The sequence below is a fragment of the Meles meles genome, chromosome X, assembly GCF_922984935.1.
Source record: "Meles meles chromosome X, mMelMel3.1 paternal haplotype, whole genome shotgun sequence".
Taxonomy (NCBI): Eukaryota; Metazoa; Chordata; class Mammalia; order Carnivora; family Mustelidae; genus Meles; species Meles meles.
Genome location: NC_060087.1, coordinates 84,044,412 through 84,069,910, shown reverse-complemented (window position 1 = coordinate 84,069,910; position 25,499 = coordinate 84,044,412). Strand labels below are relative to the sequence as shown.

Here is a 25,499-nt window from a genome sequence, read left to right as displayed (position 1 = left end):
ATTGAAAAATAAAACAAACTGTCTTTTATATCAGAATGTTCCGAGGCTATGGAGAAAAAAGGAGCACAATACAAATATGCACAGGATATAGGGGCAGCACAGAGGAGGGAATTAAGTCTACATAGGGAAAATACATGTGGAATTAAGTCTACATAGGACAGAACAGGTTACCGGAAGAATGTATTATCTGGGTTTCAAGGGGTGTATAAGGACTCATAAGACATGTGCTTAATGTTGGGAAAAGTGCGTTTCAGGAAGAAGGAACAATATATACAACATTGCATAATGAAATGACAGTCTTCATAGGAATCTGTAATTAATATTGCAGAATCATAAAGTAAGAGTGGTGAGGTGGGAGCCATGGAAGGGACTGAAATCAGAGGAAAGGAGACCAGTAAGACAGAAGCCATACTTCTGACAAGAGATGGTGACTTGAAATAGGGTAATGGAAATAAGACTGGAAGGGAGAATACCCAAGAGAAATTTTTGCAAACAAGCACCAGGACACATATCCACCAATACGGAAATGAATGGGATATTATACAGCATTAAAAGTGAGTGAGCTACAGCTACATGAGTGAATCTTAGAAACAAAATGTTTAGCAAAAGAAAAACGTCCCAAAATGCTTAGAAAAAGATACAAAATGTTCTGAATTTGAAAAGTAAAAAACATTGTTTAGGCATATATGTATGTAATAAGAATATACGTAACAAGAGCATGGAAATAGTAAATGTAAATCAAGATACTGGTTTCTTTAGGATGGCAGTTGGCGGAAAATGTTGAGAAGTTTTAAATTATCAGTAATATTCCAGCTTTTTGGTTGGGTACCAGATTCACAGGTTTTTACCATAATTTAAAAGGGTAGATGGATCGATAACAGTCATTTACGGCCCCAAGACGAAAATGTCATGACCAAATATTCTGTTTATTTCTGTTCTCTGTACTGAGGGCTACAAAAAAGACATATTTTGGAGGTGAAATCAGTTGGTTTCCAGACGTTTTTTAAACCTTAAACCTTTTAAACCTTGGTTTTAGATCAGCTCCTCCAAAGGAAGAGGCCTCACTGTGTGAGGCACACGTGCTTTTATATCCCGCTCTTTTTGCCCTTTGCCCTTGGCCTTCATTGCTTCCCCTCCAAAGGGAAACGGGTGACGCCAAGCGGTGGGGTAGGGGGAGGGGCAGCCCGCGGGTCTAAAGAGTTCCTATTGGTGGGAAGAAGGAGCGAGAAGGAGGCTCGAGCTGAAGCGTGGAAAAGAGGGGTGAAGGGGGAGGGGCTAAACGGAAGGCGGGGCTAAAAGAGCTTAACGGGAGTGAGGCGCAAGTGCAATTGTCCGCGCGTCGCTGCGATGGCGGCGGCGCCGGGCACAGTCACACCGCTGGCGGCAGAGTCTTCCCCTCAGGAAGCTACCGTCTCTGCCGCCTCCTCCTCCTCCTACACCGCCTGCGCGGCGGCGGCGGTGGCGGCGGCAGTGATTGTGCCTGCCTCCTCCGCCACCTCCACCCCTGCCAGCCCGCCTGCCGGTGGCTGTGGCGACGGCGGCGGCGGCTTTGGCGGCTTCACTATGGCGGCTGCGGGGAGGGGGGGCAGTAGTTTTAAAGTAGACACCCGCCCTTGCCTCAGAGAAGGTGAGTTCCCGTCCTGGGCTGTGGGAGCGGCCCCATCTCCTTCGCTGCCTCTCTTCAGCTGGTCCGAGATCGGACTGGGCGCGGTTAGCCACCGCCCCACCCCCCACCTGCTGTGGCGCAGTAAAGGCCAAGCTCGCCCCGCCCCGCCCTGCCGTAGTAGCCCCGAGTGTGCAAGACCGACCGAAGCAGAGAGGGGCTTCCCTACTTCGCCCCCACAAAGGATGGAGGGGATCCCCAGGAAAAGGAGCTGCAGGTATTCACAAGGCAGGAGTTTGAAGGGAAGAGAAATACCACATAGTTTTTCTCCCAGCGAGGGTGCCTCAGTATGGTCTACGAAGCTGAGGTGCGATTTGGTTAAAAAAAAAAAAAGAGAGAGAGGAGGCAAGGTAGAAGTGCTGTGGAACTGGACGGTCAGGAAAAGGGAAGGAGGACTGATGGAGAAAGGGGGCAGAGATTTTTTTTTTAAAGGCCGAAGAAGTAAGAGGGAGGAAACCCCTTTTGGTGAAATTCGTCCTGCAGTGTAGAAACTTGGAGTAGGGTATTTAAAGAGATAGGAGGTTAGAAATCTGGGAAGGTTAGAGTGTATACTTGAGCTTTAAAGATTTTAGGATCATAGGGTCTGGGGGAGGGCGTTGTACTAAGAAAAGAATAAAGGAATAGTGTGGTAGAAGCACAGGTTTCAGAAATCACTTTGGAGAGTTTTCTTTGACTATTTGAGAGTGTGACCTTGTAGAGCAAGGTTTAGGGGCCCATCTTTGAGATGATTTTGATTTTAATAAGTGCTGTTGTACGTACCAACACATACTACTCCTAACATAAAAAGATATTTCTTGGCGATTTCAGTAATAAGTGGTTTCTAGTTCACACAAAATACTATATACTAGTAAACAGCCTACTAATACCAAACTGTAAGTTTTGCCATTGAAATGTGTTTTAAAGCAGTGCTTGAAAATGCTTCTTAGATTATTGAGAACGATTCCACTACAGAAGAGCTCAGTAAAGCTTTTAGCCATCGTCAATTTCGTAATTAACTTCCAGTATTTGTGTGTTACCTTATGTTGCTAACTGGCCTCCAAAGTGAAAGATGTGGACAACAAAATGAAGTAGAATAATTTAAGTTCCTTTTTCTTTGGAGGACACCCCATTAAAATTACCCCATAAAATGATTTTCTCTTCGCATTTTTAAATGGTACATCCCTCTGTGCTATTTCGTAACCTTTCACACCTTTCACTTTGGAGGAATGGCAAAGCAGTAAAAAAAAATCCTTTACAATATTGGTCATAGGCACATTACATAAATGCCAATTACTTAATATGGAAGTCAGAAATACACTGTGATAATGGTTATGTCTTTTTATTTATTAACTCTCTTATTGAAGGCAACTGTTGAAAGACTGTAGTGTCTTTAGTCAGCCTGGATTTGTACAGTTGTTTCAGGATTAAAATATGAAATCTGGATTTCTTTGTTTTTATACCAAACGATGTATAACTAGAAAGAAAGAAAGAACAATTTTTAGAGGTGGTTGAGATCACAATTCAATCTGGCTGTCATGGACTTTCCACAGTATCTCCAGTATTCCAGTATCTCATGGATATCTCATGGAGCAAATGGCTTTTTGCCTGCCGCTGTGACTGGCTTGGTTATAGTATCTTTGTATTTATGTAGGTATTGATGGCTTTAAGAGATAGAAATTCATAAAGTAGCAGCAATACCTTGTAAATACTATTACTAGCTGGCAAAATGAGGAGAGCTCTAGCATAGGCGTCTGGTGCAGAGAACTTAGATTCTGTTGTTCATGTACTAGATTTTGTGACCCTGAAGAGATCACAAACTTCCTGAATTTGGGTTTTGACATTTCTGAAATAGAGGTTTTAGACCAGCCAGACTCCAAGGTTGATTTCAAATCTGAAAATATGAACCATGATTTTGCAGTTCTGCATTGATACTCTCGACGGCATTTCCATGGCTGTGCAGTAGGACAGTAATTCATAAGCCCTAAGAAACTGTGGCCATAGTTCCCATTTGACATTCAGTGAGTAATGAAATCTGTGTTGTTAGTGTTGAGACCATTTACTAGGATGTGAAAAACCAAATATAATTGCTACCTAAAAATTATCTCTTACCATTTCATTTTAGGTAAATATCCTTTGTTAATGTTTCACTCCAAAACAAAACTCTCTTACATTTCTACTTAACAAAAGATAAATATGTGATATACTATCCAAGACATTGTTAGGTCTCAAAAATATTTTTGTTTAGGTATTTATTGAGACTATAAATGGTTGCCAGTAGTACAATAATAGGTAAAGGAGAAGAGAGAAAAATGTTGCTTAATGGTGTATCTTTTGCTTGTTTGTTTTTTGAGCCCTAGTTAGGAAATTGGTCTAAACAGTGACAAAGAATTGTCAAGATTCCAGTTATTATAGGTCCACTCCAGATAGAACCATTAAAAGTGGTTTGATCAGGAGTTTGCTAAACTATTTTCAACTATAGCCAACATCTTTCTTGGGGTTGATAATGAGCAAATGTCAGTGGAGATTAGAAATTGCCAAGCAGAGGAGATGAAAAGCTTTCAATGTTATAAATGGGAAATTGGGTAATAAAAACAAAAGAAATGCCAAGTAAATGGACATATGACAAAACACATACCTACCCAGAATTCATGGTAAGAGGAGTCATGAGATTTTATAGGACACTTCATATTTCATTCAATTCATTTTCAAAAATGTTTAATGGCTCAAAAATGAACTTTCACCCAGTATTGATGTAATCATAGTATAAATCAAAACGAAAACAAATCCCTTTTATTTACCTCTTCCTTTTAAGAAAAATAATTTTTTAAAGATTTTATTTACTTATTTGACAGACAGACCAGACAGAGATCACAAGTAGGCAGAGAGGTAGGCAAAAGAGAGAGAGAAGCAGGCTCCCCACTGAGCAGAGAGCCGGATGTGGGGCCCGATCCCAGGACCCTGAGATCATGACCTGAGCTGAAGGCAGAGGCTTAACCCACTGAGCCACCCAGGCGCCCCAAGAAAAATAATTTTTTTTTTAGATTTTATTTATTTATTTGACAGAGAGAAAGATCACAAGTAGGCAGAGAGGCAGGCAGAGAGAGAGAGGAAGGGAAGCAGGCCCCCCGCCAAGCAGAGATCCCGTTGTGGGGCTGGATCCCAGGACCCTGAGACCATGACCTGAGCTGAAGGCAGAGGCTTTAAACCACTGAGCCACCCAGGCACCCCGAAAAATAATTTTTTAAGTCAATTGTATTTTAGATTGGAGGACATGCTGGCTTTTTATTTAATTAATAATCCGTTTGCATAGCAATTATCCAACAATTACCTTTGTCTCTATATTATTCAGTAAAGTTTCAAGTCCACCATAAGAAAACCTAGTTAATGGCCTTTCCTTCATTTATTCAGGAATCATTTATTTAACACCCGTGTGTGTGTGTGTGTGTGTGCCAGGCACTATGCTAAATGATGAGGATATAGATGAATTAGACATGGCTATATTAAAGAGCTCGATAGTAGTGCTCGATAGTAAAATTATAAAATAAATAAATAAATAACTGGGAAAAATACAATTTTAAATAACATTTGTCAAACTCTTAAACTATCAGAACTGCCCCATTGTTTATTATAAATCTGTATTCTACCCATGGTTTCTTACATACTACAGGCACACTAAAACATATTATAAATGTAGTATCTAGAAAGGAATAATTAGCAAACTGTTAGAATTAATTTTTATTTCTTTACATTTGGCAGGGTGGGGCTGTCTGGAGTGAGGTTAATGGCCACTTGTTCGTTTCTGAACCCCTGTCTTTAATTAGGTGTCAATATGTAATAATACTGATTAAGCATGTCCCCTCCTGTATTCATCACATATCTGTTAGGGTATGAACTTTGATCCTTTTCCACCTGAAACTAGTCTTGTAGATCCATTCACATTTACTAACCTGTTGGAATGAATGGCATGGTACCTTTCTGACACCAAGTAGGTGTCATAGGATCAAGTAAATTACTGGATATACACAGGACTTGAATTCTTTTTTTTTAAGATTTTATTTATTTATTTGACAGACAGAGATCTCAAGTAGGCAGAGAGGCAGGCAGAGAGAGAGGAGGAAGCAGGCTCCCTGTTGAGCAGAGAGCCCGATGCAGGGCTCCATTCCAGGACCCTGGGATCATGACCTGAGCCGAAGGCAGAGGATTTAACCCACTGAGCCACCCAGGCGCCCAGGACTTGAATTCATTTTATAACTTCACAAACAGGCAGGATTCCAGAGCTAATGAGCCACAGAGTGCTTATAATTATGAAGGTCAGGGACTTAGTTTAAATAAAGACAGAGTTAATATTAAACATGTAACTAGTACTCCCAGTTATTTCATTAATTACGCTGTATTTTGTAATTCTTAATATGCTATAGGAAAGCCTTCATTATTTTTTTATTGTAACAATCTGTGTAAAATAGCTTAGCTTGAGAAACTTATAGTTCAAGTACTAATCTTATAAACTGAGAAAGTTTATAAACTGAGAAAATTAAAATGATGATTTCTCTGGTTTATTAATACCTGACTACATCTGAGACTAAGAGTAAAATTTATGTTTATATGATTGCAGATAACTCTTCTGAGCTTTGCTCCATTTTGTCACTTTATTAAAATAGGATGCGAAAACATTTTTTACAATGCTATTTTTTTTTTTTGCAAGATCAGTTGGACTGTGAAATTCCCACTTCAACAAAGCATTAAAGCAGTTAATAGTTATTGCCAAAAACATCTGATGGGTTGTTTTGAGGAAGATATTTAGTGTTTTGTACAACTAAATCTAATTGTCATGCAACAAATGCAAGTAAGATTCCTTTTTTAATTGTAGCCATTTATATATAGAATCATCTAATTTGAATAAGCTTAAACTTGTCAAGATAACCAAAGAACATTTCATTGGAGTGAACAGAGAAAGTTCTTGTACTTAAAACTGAAGGATGTTACAATCTTCCTTTCTTCAAAGATCCTGTATGGATTTTTGTTTTTTTGGATTTTGTTTTGTTTTGTTTTGTTTGTTTTTGAGAGAGAGAGAGAGAGAGAGAGAGAGCCTGCAGGCATGGTGCCTGGCACGCTGCCGAGGTGGGGGGAGGGTGTTGGTGTAAAAAGGAGAGAGAATCATAAGGAGGCTTCCCGCCCAGAGCCCAACACAGGGTTCATTCTCAGGACTGTCAGATCAGGATCTGAGTCAAAATCAAGAGTCAGACACTTAACTGACTGAGCCACACATGCACCCCAGATCCTGTATGGTTTTTAATTTCATTAGTGAGAGTGGACCAAATTGTAGGCATAGATTCATTATTTTTTTCTGACTCACGGCCATAAATATTTTTCTTTTATCACAAAAATCTATTACATCCTAAATATCTGGTGTTGTCTAATAGTATTATAGGAAAGTTTCAAATAGGATAATTTGGATTTCACACTTAATTGCATTTTCGGATACAGAAGTTAAGGGTATTTTACTTTAGCATAATAATGCAACTATTCGGAGTAGATACAATCCAACAAAGTTCTCTAAAAATGAGTTTCTGGGAAGTGAATCCTCTTTGCTTTTTGTTTCATCAAAGGCAGATACTCAAAACAAGCTGAATTGAATATTTTTTATCAACGTAAGGGATTCTAATCCACAGGATGTTAATTATTGGTACTCACATTTGTATTTCACTTACTTAAAAACATCCCTCAGCTGTTACTAATGCCTCTCCTCAGACTTCTGGAACTTTTTCATAGTCCAAATCCACCTGAATCTGGAATCATATAATTTAACTTCCCCAGCCCTTTGTTTCCTATGACCTCTTTGGGCTTTAGCTTCCTTACTTTGAAATGAGAACAGTAGACTAAATCAGTTATAAACTAGAACCAATTTTGCTGCACAAGGGACATGTGTCAGTGTCTGGAGATACTTTTGTTTGTCACAGCTGGGGAGTGCTACCAACTTCTACTTGATAGAGGCTGGGGATGGATGCTGTTAAATGTCTTACCATGCATAGCATAGCTCCTCACAACAATGAATTGTGTGATCCTAAGTGACAATAGTGCTAAGATCCAGAAACGTTGGACTAGATGATCTCTAAAATTACTCTGATCTGAAATAAAGTTATTATAAAGATGTTCTTTCTTTATTTCACAGAGAGAGAGACAGCGAGAGCAGGAACACAAGCAGGAGGAGTGGGAGAGTGAAAGCAGGCTTCCGGCCAAGCAGGGAGCTTAGTGTGGGGCTAGATCCCAAACCCTGAGATCAGGACCTGAGCCAAGGGCAGACACTTAAGGACTGAGCTACCCAGGCACCCCTGAAATTAAGTTATTATATACAATGTTAAGTAAAACTTTGAGCTACTGAATTAGTAAACAAGCATACTTTATCAAGTGATTATGTGTGTTAAACATTTTTTAAAATTTTGTTTCATTTAATAGTCACCATGTCCTGGGAGAGACATTGTGTTTCTGTACTTTTTAGATAAAAAAAAAAACTGGCTCAGAGTGGTTAAACAATTTGCTCAAGGATATACAGTTAGAAGTAGAGATAGGATTTGAATCTGTTTGACCAACTCAAAAGCTTATTTTTCTTCCTACTACCCACTGCTGTAGGTCATAGCTTTTTTGCCCATTCCAAATTATTATGAAAATTTTGCTTTCTCAAACCATGTAAACATTCCTGTAGGAAAGAAAGAAAGAAACTAAACACTTGGGACACCTGGGTGGCTCAGTCAGTTAAGTGTCTGCCTTTGGCTCAGGTCATGATCCCAGGATCCTCCGATTGAGTCCTACGTTGGGTTTCTTGCTCAGTGGAGAGCCTGCTTCTTCCTCTGCCTGCCGCTCCCCCTGCTTGTGCTCTCTCTCTGAAAAGTAAGTAAAATTTTAAAAAAGACTAAACACTTTCATTAATAGAAAATTAGTTGATTATTTCTCTCACCAAAGGCTAACACCATACAAAAATATAATCAAATTGTAGGAGCACCAAATACTTGAACTTTCTTATCAGATCACATTTATGGTTTGTCACAAAACCACTCTTTCATTTAAAATAACCCTTATGAAAATTAATTAATTAATTAACCCTTATAATTGTTATTCAAGAGAGGATCACTTAGGTGATAACAGAAAAACAAAGGTTTATTACTTGCTCATGCATTTTCCTCTGAGTGATAGGTTGACTGCAGGGGAACTGCCTGCCCTTCATGCTGTGGTTGAGGGACAAGAAGGGGCTTTTGTCTTTTATTTTAACTTTTTTCAGTATTTTATTACATTTCTTATTGTGGCCAGATATACATAATGTAAAACTGCCATTTTAAGCATTTTTAAGTGTGCAACTCATTGGTATTACATACATCCATGTTGTTAGGCAACCTTCACCACTATCCATCTCCAGAAATTTTTCATTGTCCCAAACTGGAACTCTGTACAGGTAGGTCATAGTTTTGCTATATGACCATTTTTCTCCAACCTAAAGAATTTTCTGATGTATCTAATTTCTGGAAAATAAAATATTTAAAAGATATTCTTAGTATGTTAATAGTTGACAACCTGAGGAACTGTACTGTTTATTGTGACCACAGAGGGCAGCATTGCAAAGCTGTTTTACTCTCTTAATATTCTGAATTTAAACAGGAGTATACATTAAACCTTGGTTTTATTTCATCTGTTCCATATCCTTTAAGCTGTAACTCCATTATCAGCCTTAGGTCTCTTTCCATTTTGAACCTAGTTTTTGATAGTGCTTTCCTATTTCCTATTGCTTTTTTTTTAATGGTAAAATGCAAAGAAGTGCTATCAGCATGAGAAACTCCTGTTTCAAAGACGGTATATCCCAGTCTTCATTTGAGAGCACACCATTATATCACTAAGATCTTGCGATCAAGCTACACTAAGATGGGCTTTGATTCTGAGTATAAAATCTTTCTCCCCTATCCATATCTCTTTTCCCAATTTATTTTTTTTCTTTTCCAAATTTATGAGGGCATATAAAATTCATATATGTCAGAGAATGAAGAAGAGTTGAGAAGTACTATGCTAGGAATATTAAAACAACATTGGGAGATATTTATCTTCCCATGTTCAAAGAACTTTACTCGCTGCAGATGAAGAATGAAGTCACACTTCACAGCATTTATTGTTTTGTCATTTGATATTCTAATCTACTTACATTTTCAACCCTAGCTCTCCTAACTTCTAACTAAATTAGATTGGAAGATACAGGACCCTCTGCCATAAATTCAGTGTACTCATTGTCAGAAAAGAAAACTGATCCATTTATACCTAAGTTATAACAAAAATAATAACCTAATTTGCTAAAAAAAATTTATTGACACTAACTATAATAACCAAAACATTATATTTAGTAATAGAAGTGCTGTGTATGTTTTTGCAAAGACATGCCTTGGAGAGAACCAATTTTAGAGTTAGGGCATAGATAAGAAAAATGCAGATAATAGAGGAATAGGGGAAGAAATATGGGGACCTTTTGAATTTTTAGGCCCTAAAGTCTGTACAACCATAGCTGCTTAAAACTTCAAATCATCTTTTGCGTTTCCTGATAGACTTATTATTTGGAAGGAGCTAAGATATTTGGTTCCTTCTATAAGTGCCCCACCAAAATTTTGCTTCTTCTATGTATTTCTATCTAAAATACAACATTTTCTTATTGATAACTATCAACCCATATATGGTCAAGTACAAAGAAACTTTACACATGGGTATCTGGAAGATTGTGTTATGTTCTTAGTCATATAGCTAGTTAATAGGGTAAAGGCTAATGCAAGTCTCTCATTCTAGTGCTTTTTACAACCCTTACTGCTTTGGGAATTAAGAATCTCTATAAGACATATTTAACAACCAACCAATAAAAACTACATTTGTTTCAAATTTTGACCAGTATATAAAGAGAAAAGATGTAAAGAGAGTGTGAAGAAGAAAAGGAAAAAGAGGAAGAAACAATTGTCAAGTTTCTTCAGCTATTCATTCCTACCAGAACCAGTTCCAAAGCCCCGGTGAGAACACTTACTTTGTGAGAACACTTATTTTAGTTTGTGTCCACAATAAACATTAGTTTCTGTTCCAGCCATCTTCCTCACAGCCAACATCATTTATTCACATGACCCTCATTTAACATCTATTCCCTGAATTTGGCCTGTCCTCTAGGTCTTCCCCCTGAGACAGGCTGGGAATATCACCAATTTCCTCTCCCACTTTCAGAATTGGCTATAAAGTTCATTCATTTCTGGGAGTCCAAAAATCATGTCTCAAATGGTGGGGATGGGGGTATAGTGGGGTCTAAAGTAACATTTTTTAGCATCTCTTGTGAATTGGACATGTATTTCTTATATATGCCAAACCTAGAGAGGAAGTTTCTCATTCAAGACTTTGGCTTTTTTAAAAAATTTAATTTTTTTTCAGTGTTCCAAGATTCATTAAGAACTAGCTCTCAGGGAGGCACCTGGGTGACTCAGTGGATTAATAAGCCTCTGCCTTCAGCTCAGGTCATGATCTCAGGGTCCTGGGATCTAGCCACACGTCAGGGTTTCTGCTCGACGGGAAGTCTGCTTCCCCCTCTCTCTCTGCCTGTCCCTCTGCCTACTTGTGATCTCTCTCTCTGTCAAATAAGTAAAAATCTTTATTTAAAAAAAGAACTAGCTTTCAGGGAAATCTTTGGCAGAATTAGGCACTTACTAACTATGTAACTTTGGAGAAATTGCTTGACATTCCCAATCTTAAGGTATAATCTTAGAAAGTAGCAATCATTACATTCATGTCAAATTTAGGGGAAATGCAGTTTGAAGAAAATTTGGCAGTGTGGGGTGCCCTCTGAAAAAACAGTACCTCATCATGTATGATTGTTCTCAGCAAAAAGCCAGCTTCTACAAGCTTCCTGTCTACAAATTCAGGATCTAAAAAGATCTTGAAAGGCCAGAATTATTGGTAAAATCTAACAAAGGAGAACTTAAATGAGACAAATATAAGTGTATATTGGGTGTTCTAGGGAGCCATAAAAATTTCTTTCCATATAACTATGTCCTGCAGACTTTAACTAGCTCAAGATGAAAGAGAAGGTTGTATTTTAGTCAAAAGTTAGCCTACCATGAGTCAATAATATGATATTTCCACCAAAAAAATGGCAAAGCTATCTTAGGCTATATTAATAGAAGAGAAATATTCAAAACAAAGGTGAATACACTTAACACTAAGGAACTGTATGCTTAAAAATGGTTAAGGTAGTAAATTTTTTATTATGCATTCTCATTACAATAAAAAATGAGGTGATGATCTCATTTTACTAGTGTGTAGTTATTTTGACCCCATTAGGGTGATAGTGCTTAAGTTACACTTTATGAATTGCTGGGATTTAGGTAAACTAGTTAAGAGGACTAGAAATCATACTGCATGACAGAACTGGGATCAATTCACAAAAAGCTAGGGTGGGCGGGAATAAAGATGTAATGATTCTCTTAAAATATTTGAGGATTGCAATTTTAGGAGAGGGATTATACTTAAAGTGACTTTAAGGAATAGAACTAGGACCAGAGGAAGCTCTGAGACAGTATGAGGCTCAGCAGTGATGCATGAGCATCACCAGGGAACTTGTTAAAAAAAAAAAAAAAACTATGTTCTTGGTCCCCCACCCCAGAACTACTGAATAAGTAGTTCCGGGAATGGGACCCAATAATTAATTAATCTTTTAACAAGTTTCCAGGTGATTCTGATGAACACTAAAGTTTGAGACCTCCCCTCCCCTCCCCCAGCTTCCAGGAAAACAGATTTTTCAATTCAACAGATTCAGCAACAGAATCACCTGGAAAGCTTTAAGAAACGGGGGGGGGGGGGGGGGGGGGGGGGAGGGGGGAAGGCCAAGAAACTATGATGGGGAACCACTCTCAGAGATTCTGGTTAATTCGTCTGGATGGAGTCTGGGTATTGGTATGTTTTTAAAAAAACCTGGAGACTTCAATGTGCAGCCAGGGTTGGAACTACCTTTTTGAAAAGTTGAACCGGTATCACTAGGTAGGCTGTTTAAGAGATTACTTGGGGGACCGTATTTAACAACACAGATTCTTGGGCTTCAACTCCAGAGATTTATATAGATTTGAGGTCGTGCCAAGGAATACTTTTTTTCTTTCCTTCTTGTTCTTTCTTTTTTTCAAAAAATCATTTCAGGTTAAACTAAAGCACAGTTAGCTTGATAAGTATCGTAGATGACAAAATCTGTATATCAATCAGCTTAGTCACCAAATAGATATTGGACAGCCGTTATTTGTAAGAATCTGAGCCTGTCCTGTAGGGCAGTGATTCCCAACATGGTTGATTATCAGAATCACTTGTGGTTGGATTGAACCACCCACAGAGATTTTTAGTTCAGCATGTATGATTTTGGAAAAACTGCATGTGAATTTGATGTGATACCCTGATTGAGAATAATTTTTACATGAAGATTTGTACCTGAAAATTTGAACGTAGATTTAATCATATTTGAATTGATTAGGAAAGCCTGCTATTTAAAGAAAATTAGGGTCAGTCCTCCTAAGTACATTTTAACCTGCATCATCACTCCAGTATCTTCTTGTTAAATTACAGATTTTTGTATACTTTAGTTTTGATTCACTGAAGTCAGAACATCAGCACATTCTTTATATTACAGTCACAAAGAACATCCATTGACAAGTAATTGTAGGTGAATTTATTTGATTTAAGGTCAAATCAGGAGCAACATTTTGTAAGCTTAAATGTGATAGATCTAAAAGCTTATCATATTCATAGCAAGTTCTAAGCTCAGGATTTAATGCCCCTTGGTTTTTATAATTACATCTCTTATGTCCACTTCTTCCTTTCTGTGCCTGCTGCCCCTCCTCTGGTTCAAGCCTCAATGACCTCTTGCCTGCAACTGATTCCTAACTCCTATCCACATTTTGAGCTACTTCTTTTCCCTTTTTGAATGCAGAATTCAATCCAAATGCCCTAGTGAAGACAACTATGATTTGGCCTCATTCCAACCTTCCAGTTATTGTCCTTCATATACTTGCCTCTCCCCAAATCTGTTTATTCCACTTTTTTTTATCTGAATTTTACACATCTTTTAAATCTTAGTTCAAAACCCGTTCTCTAGAAAGCTTTTCTCAAACTCCTCAGCAGGAACACACTGTACCTTGTGTCTTTTATCACATATGACATTTGATCTTGGGATCATAGTTTTTTCTATATGCTAACTATACACTTACTAAATTTACTAAATTGTAAATTCCTTGAGATTAGGAATTCGTCATTTCTAACATGTGGGATAGTTATGTAAAAATGGGGAAAGTAGAAGTAAAACAACGTTTAGGTTTTAGCTTCACCAAATAACACAACGTGACAAGTAATTTTGATTGTACTGAATCCCTATTTTCTAATCTTCAGAATATGTGAAATGCTACTTATCTTGCAGATTTGCTTTAAGGACTAAAGGGATAGGCTGTTGTTTTGTTTGACACGTAGAAGTCTTTCAATAGATGCTCATTCTTTTTTAATCTCTTTCCAAAATGTCTACCATAGTACTTTGAGACTAACTTCAGGTCATCAATGTAGATGATCATAGAACTAAATGATGTCTAAAGGCACTGATAGCCTGAACTAGAGTAGCATTATGGGAAGTGAAAAGGAAGAGATGAATATGAAATGACATTATAAGCTAGAATGGACATGAAATAGTGATTTGCTGGGGACAAGAATGGCTGAGATTTGAGCCTGAAAGATTGTGCCATTTAATAAAGAAAAACATACCAAGTACTTGATTGAGGAAATGAGTCAAAGGCAATAAGTCTAGGCCATACCATTCTAAAGAAAAAGTTATAGGGGTACCAGTAACTTCATGGGCTGCGTGGAAATGTTGTTGGGTACCAGTGGTGAAAGGCTGGGTTAAGATATTTGGCCTTGATATTTCCCAACTTGAGTTGGGAAACACTGAGTTTCAAACATTGAGTATTTAACCTGGGGAAATCTGGAATTTTAAATATTGATCTAAGAGAAATGAATGTTTTATTTTAAGAATTATTGAACCTCTAAATTGGTAGTTTCCTTTTATCTTCTTAAAGGAAACTGTCCCTTGATAATAAGCTATAATGCCAACAAATTATAATATTTACTAATTAAAGGTTTTAAAGGGAAATTCAAAATCTTACCAGTATGCTCCATTGCATATAATAGTTAATTCTGAAACAAGGGAAGTCCTGAAATATATTGTAACCTCTTTACCTTGCTGATTTTAGAGTCAAAGATAAATCATATATTCTAAAACAATCTTAAAAAGTAATTCATGGGCACCTGTGTGGCTCAGTGGGTTAAGCTTCTGCCTTTGGCTCGTTCATGGTCCCAGGATCCTGGGATCGAGCCCCATGTCCAGCTCTCTTCTCAGCAGGGAACCTGCTTCCCCCTCTCCCTCTGCCTGCCTTTCTGCCTACTTGTGATCTCTGTCTATCAAATAAATAAAATCTTTAAAAAAAAGTAATTCAGAGGGGATTCTATTGATATATTATAGGGATACATTTTTAAATGTTTGTCAAGGCATTTCTGACATGTTCCTAATTAAAGTTATTCTTTCTTTTTATTAAACTATAATTAACATACAGCATTATATTAGTTCAATTCTGTATGTTTTTCAGTGTTCATCAGGATAAGTGTACTCTTAATGCTTTTATCTATTTCACCACTTCACCCATCTCCTCTCTGGAAACCACCAGGTTTTGATCTGTATTTAAGAATCTGCTTTTTGGGTTTGCCTCTTTTTTACTTTGTTCATTTGTTTCTTAAATTCCATGTATGAGTGAAATGGTATTTGTCATCTTTCTGACTGATTTAAGTTAGCATTCTGCTCTCTAGATCCATCCATGTTGTAGCAAATGTCAAGATTTCGTTTGTCTGAGTAATATTCCATTTGTATATGTACATTGCATCTTCTTTATCCGCTCATCTATGGATAGATACTGGGATTGTTTCTACATCTTGGCTATTGTAAATAAGGCTGCAATAAACATAGAGGTGTGTATATCTTTTCAAATTAGTGTTTTTGTTTTTTGAGGGTAAATACCCAGTAGTGGAATTACTAGGTCATATGATAATTCTGTTTTTAATTTTTAAAAGATTTTTTCCATTTTATTTAATTTTATTTCTTTTCAGTGTTCCAGCATTCATTGTTTATGCTTCACACCCAGTGCTCCATGCAATACGTGCCCTCCATAATACCCACCACAAGGCTCACCCAACCCCCCCAACCCCTCCCCTACAAAACCCTCAGTTTGTTTCCCAGAGTCCACAGTCTCTCATGGTTTGTCACCCCCTCCAATTTCGCCCAAATCACTTCTCCACTCCATCTCCCAATGTCCTCCATATTATTTTTAATTTTTGAGGAAGCTCCACACTGGTTTCCACAGTGGCGGCACCAATGTTGCATTCCCAACAGTGTATGAGGGTTCCTTTTTCTCCACATCTTTACCAACTCTTGTTAATTTTTGTGTGTGTGTTTTTTTATTTTAGCCATTCTCACAGGTGTAAAGCGATACCTCATTGTCGTTTTAATTTGCATTGCCCTGATAATTAATGATGTTAATTATAGTTATTCTTATCTTGGACAAGCAATTTTTTAAGAAAGCCTTTTTAGTGCATCTAATGATACTGAAAATTAAGCTTAGTTGAAGATATCTGACATAACTTTTAAAATAAAAATCTTTATGTGTGCCCGGGTGGCTCAGTCAGTTAAGTAGCTGGCTGTTGATTTTGGCACAGGTCATGATCTCAGGGTCCTGGGATTGAGCCCCTACATTGGGCTCTGCACTAAGTGGGGAGTCTGCTTGAGGATTCTTTCTCTCCCCCCTCCTTGTGCCCCTCCCCCTGCTCATACACTCACTCCCTCTAAAATAAATAAATCTTAAAAATAAAATTAATATATTTAAAAGTTTTTAAATAGAAAGTTTTACATGTGTTTTGCAAAAACTAAAACAAGATAACATAAAGAATAAAATGTTTATGTTTCTCCCTTTGTTCCTTATCTAGCCCCATTTCCCAGAGTTAACCACTTTTAAATTTAATTTATATCTTTGCATATTTTTTCTACGTGGTGTATAATTAATTTTTGTTAGTGTTGGGAACTAGATGTGTTATATTTTTTCTTCTACAATGGAAACTTTCCTTTGGTAATAAGTTATATTTATAGTTACGTTATATTTATAATATAAGTTATATTTATTGTTATAATTCTATAAATATAGTTATATTTGTAGTTTGCCAACAAACTATAATATTTACTGGTTAAAGATTTTAAAGAGAAATTCAAAATCTTACCAGTATGCTTGGTTTATCAATTTAATGTATCATTGGCATTTCTCTATGAATATGTGGTATCAACTTATTCATTTAAATAGCCAAATGGTGAGCAAAATTTTTATGTTTTGTGATTTATACCTTATAGATAAATAATAAATTTTGTCAGAATACATTGCAGCTATTAAGAAACTTAGAACTGTAGACCTCAAGTGTAAATGCAGAAAGCTTCAGTATGTGTTATTACTACAGTGAGAAACACTATAGCATAATTTCTAGATGTTATTACATGAACCTTACTTTGAGGGGCTTATGTGAGACATGTTTTGCCAGATGGGTATGCAGTCTTTTTACAACAATGGAGGATGTCTGCCCACTGTGACCAAAGTTTCTTTGTGGTTCCAACCACAAAGAAGATAACATTGGAGCCATAGCTGTCACATAGCCATAGTGACAGTCTTAATGCTTTATTAGGATTATCTCTTGTAAAACAAAATTCCAAGGCTGGGTTTTTTAATCCTGCCTTTCATTATTGGTACTCTAGATCACCCCGTGAAGCTCATGAAGTTACTAATAACCCCATAACTTTTCCTTTGGAATGATATTGCCTAGACTTATCATACCAACTAACTCTTCTTGTATCAGAGATTAGAAATTTACTTAATATACCCATATTGAATTGTATCCTCAGTAAGCAAAAAGCTATTACTGTAGTCTCATAGGCACTCAGATTTGAGGTGACATAAGAAATAAGATAGTTGAATGAAAATGATACTTCCAAATATTCATTAATGTGATATACAGTCTCACCTTCTTTTATTTTATTCATAGATATGATTTGGAATGAACAGGAAAAGACTGAACTTTATACAGATAACTTTTGTAATATATGTGGAGTAGTGCTACAGTTTGAATCACAAAGGATTTCACATTATGAGGTAGGTTAAAAATAATGGGACTAGAGTCTAAAGGACTCTATTTTATTTTATTTTATTTTTTATGGTTTAATGTATACATGTATTTATTTATATATTTGTTTATCCTCATTTATATTTGTTTAGACTCATTTAAAGGAGGTTTCTAAATGTAGCCAATAAACTTCCTATTTTATTATTTTTGATTCTTATGAAAATCCTGCAAAGTAGGTGATATTATTTCCTTTTGATGGATGAGGAGACTGGCTCAGAGAGGGTCAGTAACTTATTAGCTTAAGTTTGGGGGATTTGGGTTTAAAATAGGTCTTTTTTTTTTTTTTCTTTTTTCTTTTTTTTTTCCCTTTTTATTTATTTTTTTTTTCAGCGTAACAGTATTCATTCTTTTTGCACAACACCCAGTGCTCCATGCAAAACGTGCCCTCCCCATCACCCACCACCATGCTTAGTGAAATAAGTCAATCGGAGAAAGACAACTATCATAAAATAGGTCTTTTTTATTCCAAAGATTCTTTCCTTTTCTTCGCACCATTCTGCCTCCCTTTGTAGTCATCAAGCCACTATATCCTTCATGTCCTTGTAGTAAATAAAAGAGAGGCATTATAAAGCTTGAGTAGAAGGGATATTATAGAACTTGAGTCTTCCTTTATAGTAAATCAGGGCTATAAAAACAAAATGAACCAGTCTTGCACTTCACTTAGCCAACATCTTTTTAAGCAGAACCATAGAATTCTAAAGCTAGGAGAGGGAATATTTAAGGTTCTTACTCCTTTGGTTTATTGATTTAAAAACTGAGACTCAGAGGGGTCATGATTCTTCATAGCATCATTGGAATGACCAAGCTTAAAAATGATTTCTTCTGATTTCAAGTCCAGTGTTCTTTTCTTTCATTTGGTGTTGCCCTCCCCCACCCCATTTCTATATCATAGGATGAGCTATTGGATTTCTTTCATATCTACTGTCTGGGTTACCAAAAGTACTAGATAAATTTACTTTAAAAAATACAAAGTCAGCTTTACTTTTTAAAAAGCACTTCATCTTGTCCATTGCAAACGTTATTGGCAGCTATATTTCAGTTCTCATGTTGACTGGGATTCAATTACTATAATTACAGATAGGGAAATTTTGTTGGCTATGGATTGAGAGGACCTACATTCAGGCTTTAACCCCATCATTGTTGTGTAACCCTGGGCAAGTCACTTTGCTTCTCTGAGCATGTTTCTTGAACCTTCAAAATCGGGGTGGTAAAATCTCACTTACTAGGCTCATGAGAATTAAGTGAAATCAAATATGTGACAGTGCTGAGTACATCCTCAGACCTCATAGTTCAAAGATTTGGAGTTAGTAAAGAGATACACAGAATCAAGGGGCTCTGTGATAACTGTGATTCAAACCATTTGAATTTAAATTTGAGAAAATAGCTTTTTGTGAGCTTATGAAGTAATAGTGTAGAAAATACACAAAAATATGAGAAAATCACATTCAGTTATAATTCTGTCACTTGTAGATAACTCTCATTTAACTTCTCTTTTGCTGATATGATTCCACTATGCTTTCTGCACGCACATGGGCACAGACACACACTTTAACAAAATATAATTTTTATATGTTGCTTTTTATTCTTTATTCATGTAAGAGCATGTTCTGGACACCTGTCCTATTGCTACATCTTTTTATTTTTCTGTAATGTTTTAATGGCAATAAAGCATTATGTAATGTTATAGCATTTTTATTAATAAATATTTATTAAGAACTACCAATACTTCAGAACTTGGATGGTTATAAGGATTAAATTGTAAATAATACAATGTTCTTATCTTCAGAGAATTCTGCAAATAATGCAGGCAATAAAAATACATTGCAAAATAAAATTTATGATATTAAAAAGCAAATATAAATAAGTTTACACATTGTATAATTACAAAATATTTGCTACTAGCCTATAGTTAAAAAGTTGGCACTTTATAAAATGATGTTGATATTTAAAGTATTGCCAATTCTTTGGAAACCTTTGAAAGGTTATACATTTTCATAAAGGCTGGGTTTTTAAAAATATTTTATAGAATTCTGAACCTTTGAAAAGCTATTCTGCTCTGGGAAAATTTGGAGAGAGCAAAGCTAGACTTCCTAAGAGCCAAGTTTATTATATTATGAAATAAGTTCTTTTAAACTGAGTTGTTTAGATTCCAAAGTACACTTTTGAAAAGCAATATTGTTTTAATAAGAATAGAAAATGAGCTGTACATGTTTCTTAAAATTCCATTTGTTAAGGATTTTATTATAGATTTTATAGGCTATCATTTTTTTCTTTTTTTCAAATTTTTATATAATCCCAGTTAGTTAACATACAGTGCAATACTACTTTTAGGTGAACAACACATACGGGGGCACCTGGGTGGCTCAGTGGGTTAAGCCACTGCCTTCCGCTCAGGTCATGATCCCAGGGTCCTGGGATCGAGCCCCACATCGGGCTCTCTGCTCAGCAGGGAGCCTGCTTTCCTTCCTCTCTCTGCCTGCCTCTCTGCCTACTTGTGATCTCTGTCTGTCAAATAAATAAAATCTTAAAAAAAAAGAAACAACACATACGTACAACAGCTGGTGCTCATCACAAGTGCATTCCTCAGTCCCCATTACCAATTTAACCCACCCACATACCTCTCCTCTGGTAACCATCACTTCGTTTTCTGTAGTTGAGTTTATTTCTTGGTTCATCTCTCTCTCTCTTTTTTCCCACTTTGCTCATTTGTTTTGTTTCTTAAATTCCACATGCGAGTAAAATTATGTGGTATTTGTTTTTCTCTGATTGACTTATTTCATTAGCATTATACTCTCTAGCTATAGCCATGTCATTGCAGATGGCAAGATTTAATTCTTTCCTATGGCTGAGTAACATTCCATTGTGTGTATATGTGTGTGTGTGTGTGTGTGTGTGTGTGTGTGTGTGTGTATACACACACACACTACATTTTTATCCATTTATCAGTTTATGGACATTTGGGCTCATTCCACAATTTGGCTATTATTGATAATGTAGCATATTTTTAAATTTAAATTTCAGTGCCATCTGTTAGTTTGGTGCTTATGATTATTAAATCATCAAATCAAAATTATACATAACCTTCCATGTATTTGAAAGCATTTCCATACACATACTCTACTTGAAAAGATGATTTTTTTCCTCTTTCATATACAGCTTGGTTAATACTAGCAGACTATCTCAGTGTATAGTATTTATTACATATGTAAAATAGAACAGTACTGTTGAACTTTTGAATGTTTCTTAAGTTATTTAAATTCCAGTTAGTTAACATAGAGCATAATATTAGTTTCAGGTGTACAAAATAGTGATTCAATACTTCCATACAACACCTGGTACTCATCACAAGTGCATTCCTTAATCTCCATCACCTATTTAACCATTTCCCCACTAACCTCCCCTCTGGTAAGCATCAGTTTTTTCTCTATACTTAAAACTGTTTCAGGTGGTGGGTATTATGGAGGGTACATATTGCATGGAGCACTGGGTGTGGTGCATAAACAATGAATTCTGTTACACTGAAAAGAAATTTAAAAAAAAAAGAATCTGTTTCTTGGTTTGCTTCTATCTCTCTTTTTTCCCTTTTGTTAGTTTCTTTCGTTTCTTAAATTCCACATATAAGTAAAATCATATGATATTTGTCTTTCTCTGACTTATCTTCCTTAGCATTATACTCTCCCTCTCCTGCTCCATACTTGTCATTGCAACTGGCAAGATTTCACTCTTTTTTTTTAAGATTTTGTTTATTTGTCGGAGAGAGAAAAAGAGAGAAAGAGGGAAGGAGGGAGAGGACAAGCACAAGCAGGGGGAATGACAGGCAGAGCAGGCAGAAGGAGAAGCAGACTCCCTGATGAGCAAGAAGCTTTATTCAGGACTGGATTCCAGGACCCTGGGATCATGACCTGAGTTGAAAGCAGACCTTTAACCAACTGAGCCACCCAGGCATCCCAGATTTCATTCTTTTTGATGGCTAAGAAATATTCCATTGTATATATATACCACTTCTTTATCCATTCATCAGTCAATGGACACTTGGGCTGTTTCCATAATTTGGCTATTGTAGATAATGCTGCTATAAACATAAGTGTTCATGCATCCCTTTGAATCAGTATTTTTGTATTCTTTGGGTAAATACCTACTAGTGCAATTGCTGGATCATAAGGTAGTTTACTTTTAACTTTCTGAAAAATCTCCATACTGTTTTCCAGAGTGGCTGTACCAGTTTGTATTACCAACAACAGTGCAAGAATGTTCCCCTTTCTCCACACTCTTGCCAATACCTATTTTTTCTTGTCTTGTTGATTTTAGCCATTCTGACAGATATAAGGTGATACCACATTGTAGTTTTGATTTGTATTTCCCTGATGATGAGTGATGTTGAGCATCTTTTCATGTCTGTTGGCCATCTGGATGTCATCTTTGGAACAATGTCTATTCATGTCCTCTGCCCATTTTTTAACTGAATTATTCATTTTTTGGGTGTTGGATTTGGTAAGCTCTTTATATATTTTGGATACTAACCCTTTATCAGGTATGTCATTTGCAGATTATCTTCTCCTATTCCGTAGGTTGCCTTTTTGTTGTGCTGATTGTTTCCTTCACTATGCAGAAGCTTTTTATTTTGATGAAGTCCCAGTAGTGTATTTTTGCTTTCATTTCCCTTGTCTCAGGAGACATATCTAGAAAGAAGTTGCTAAGACCGATGTCAAAGAGAAGGTTACTGCCTGTGTTCTCCTCTGGAATTTTTATGGTTTCAGTTCTCGCATTTAGGTCTATAATCCATTTTGAACTTATTTTTCTGGATGGTGTAAGAAAGTAGTCCAGTTTCATTCTTTTCCATGTTGCTGTCCAGTGTTCTCAAATGACTCCAACAATAAATGCTAGAGCTGATAAACGAATTCAGTAAAGTCTCAGGACACATAATCAACATACAGAAATCTGTTACATTGCTATACACCAATAACAAAGCAGCAGAGAGAAGTTAAGGAATCAATCCCATTTACAATTGCACCAAAACCAATAAGATAGCTAGGAATAAACCTAACCAAAGCAGGGAAATACCTATAGTCTGAAAACTATAAAACACTGATGAAAGGAAGTAAAGAGGACACAAAGAAATGGAAATGAACCCACAGCTGTAGGGGCAATTAATCTTTGACAAAGAAGTTTTGAGTTTTAAGGATATTGCACTTATTAAAATTTCCCTTTGTATTTTTATTTAGATGTTTAAACAACCATTTTTTGCACTTATATCATATAGATATGTCCCTCCATTTTCTTTGAATACCTTTAAAAGTTCTGTTTCTCATGTTATTTACTCATCTAGTATTGAATTTTGCATATGGAGGAGGGTGTATATGACAGTTTTTCATACAGATAGCCAGATGTCCCAGCACTGTTTATTTCACAGTCCATTCTTTCTACATTGATTTGTGTGGCACTTCTGTCATGTACTAAATTTCATATATATATTCTTGAAGCTATTATTCTGTAGCATTGTATTGCTTTGTTTGCCTTTCTGTACAGTAGTTTCACCTCATTACTATAGCTTTAAAATAAAGATGTGGTGGTGAAATTTTACATGAAAAAAATCATCATAAAGTTAAAAGACAAAGTGCATATTGAGTGGTATTTATAACAAGAGATAGGACTATATATATAAAATTTTATCTCTTTTAAAAAGGAGATCTGAAAGAAAGATAGCAAAATGTTAACATCTCTTAAAGCAGAGTGGTGGGTATGGGCTTCAGCTATATTATTTCCTGGCTTTTCTGCAAGATGAGTATATTTCATAATTTAAAATTCTATAGATAGTGATTATATCACAGCATGTGCTCAGGAATACTAGTTTCCCTTCTACCTACACCAACATTTTTGTTATTCTTATTTATTTTGTTACACATTTTTTGGAGATTTTTCTAATATGCTTAACTTAGAAGGTTTAAAATTTTCACACAAAAGAATTTTGAGAGGTAAGCAGTACAGGGCTGCTATGACAGTTCCATGACAACAGTTCCATGATATCATCAGGAACCTAGGCATTTTCTGTCTTTCTGTTCTGCTGAACTAGTTTTTGTCCTCAAGATCCCCTATAGTCCCAGATGACTGCTGGAACTATGATCTTAATTCCAGAAACAGAAGGGAAGAAGGTTGGAAGGGCTCATCCCTCAGCCTGTTAAAGAGATTTCTCAGAACTTCTACCCAATAGTTCAGATTGTATCTTATTGGCCAGAATCTAGTCACATGGTTACATTTTGTGGAAAGGGAGGCTGAAATGTGCAGTCTTTTAGCTGGGTATATTGCCCAAGACATGTAACTAAGAAGAAGAAATTTGATATTGGGAAGCAACCAGGAGGCTCTGTCAACAACATAAAAGTTATTGATTTCTAAATTATAGCATTTTCATTATGAGATTCAGAGATTTGAAAAAAGCATGTGAAGCTCTTTTATAAACATGGTACAACACCACATATATTACAACTCACAAGTGCTATCCTCAAATCCAAAGAGGTGTAAACTCGGGGTGCTTCTTTTATTGCATAAACGAAGTCATATTATATCTTTTTTCAGAGTGAAAAACATGCTCAAAATGTTAGGTTTTATTTTCGAATGCATGGGGAACAAAATGAAGTGCCTGGTAAGAAAATGAAGATGGATGTTAGGAATTTTCAGGTAAGTGGCCTATATTGATGTTGTAATTCTAAACTTTGAATTATCAAATAATTTTAACAAGATTGTGCTTATTTCAGGTCCATAGAAGTGAAGTAGCAGACAGAAATAAATTTTGTGATCTCTGCAACATGATATTTAGCTCCCCAATTGTTGCTCAGTCTCACTATGTGGGAAAAGTCCATGCTAAAAAACTGAAGCAATTAATGGAGGAGCATGATCAGGCATCTCCGTCAGGATTTCAGCCAGAGATGGGTAAGATTACATTCACCTCTTTAGCTTCAGTACAGGGTCTCCTGATCATTTTTTTTTTCCAACTTCGCTATCCATTTTTTTATTGGAGAGCCTTTCACTCTGGAGTAATAACTTGATTCTTCTTCTTCTGCCCAGTTAATCTCTTTCTGTGTCTTTGTCATTTAATATGGAGATTATAATTGATAGCTGAATTTTAAGAAATGTTATGACCTTTCCCTTTTAGTTTATTAAATACAAATGAAAGCAGGTGATTTGCTATGCTGCTATGAAGAAACAACAAAAAGCAGCCTGGGCTCTCCATTTTCTAATCAGATCATAAAATCTTACTTAGCTCCTTCTTCTTTTCCTTGCCATCAATCTCATTTTTTCTTCTTTAGTTCTTCCTAGAACATTATCTCACATATGTGTTCACACCAGTATTTTCACTATAATATAGTTATGGTATAGTGTTTTCTGACTATAACTATAAGGAAAAAAAAAGTTACAGAATCTCCTTCTACCCTGATAGTTCACTTCTTTCCTCTTATAAATATAAAGTGCCACCAACATCATCAATTAGTAATGGGTACTTATTTTATGCTAGATCACAAAGACACACAGAACTATAAAACATTGTCTCTTTCCTCCTTCCAGTGATGTTGAGTCA

General features: G+C 36.3%; 1 protein-coding gene across 3 annotated transcripts in view; it reads left to right on the top strand.

The window, feature by feature from the left end:
• The first annotated feature begins 1,341 nt into the window (after positions 1–1,341).
• The window catches only part of ZMAT1 (zinc finger matrin-type 1), a 38,099-nt gene continuing 13,941 nt past the window's right edge, over positions 1,342–25,499 (top strand). The window contains exons 1-4 of one of the 3 annotated variants that reach the window (XM_045996110.1): positions 1,342–1,627; positions 17,792–17,898; positions 24,500–24,601; positions 24,679–24,853. In XM_045996110.1, the coding sequence (XP_045852066.1) occupies positions 1,348–1,627; positions 17,792–17,898; positions 24,500–24,601; positions 24,679–24,853 (664 nt within the window). In that variant the 5' untranslated portion in view covers positions 1,342–1,347. Of the gene's footprint in view, positions 1,628–1,796; positions 1,881–17,791; positions 17,899–24,499; positions 24,602–24,678; positions 24,854–25,499 lie in introns of those variants that run through there. The other 2 variants (XM_045996112.1, XM_045996111.1) reach the window with 2 other exon arrangements.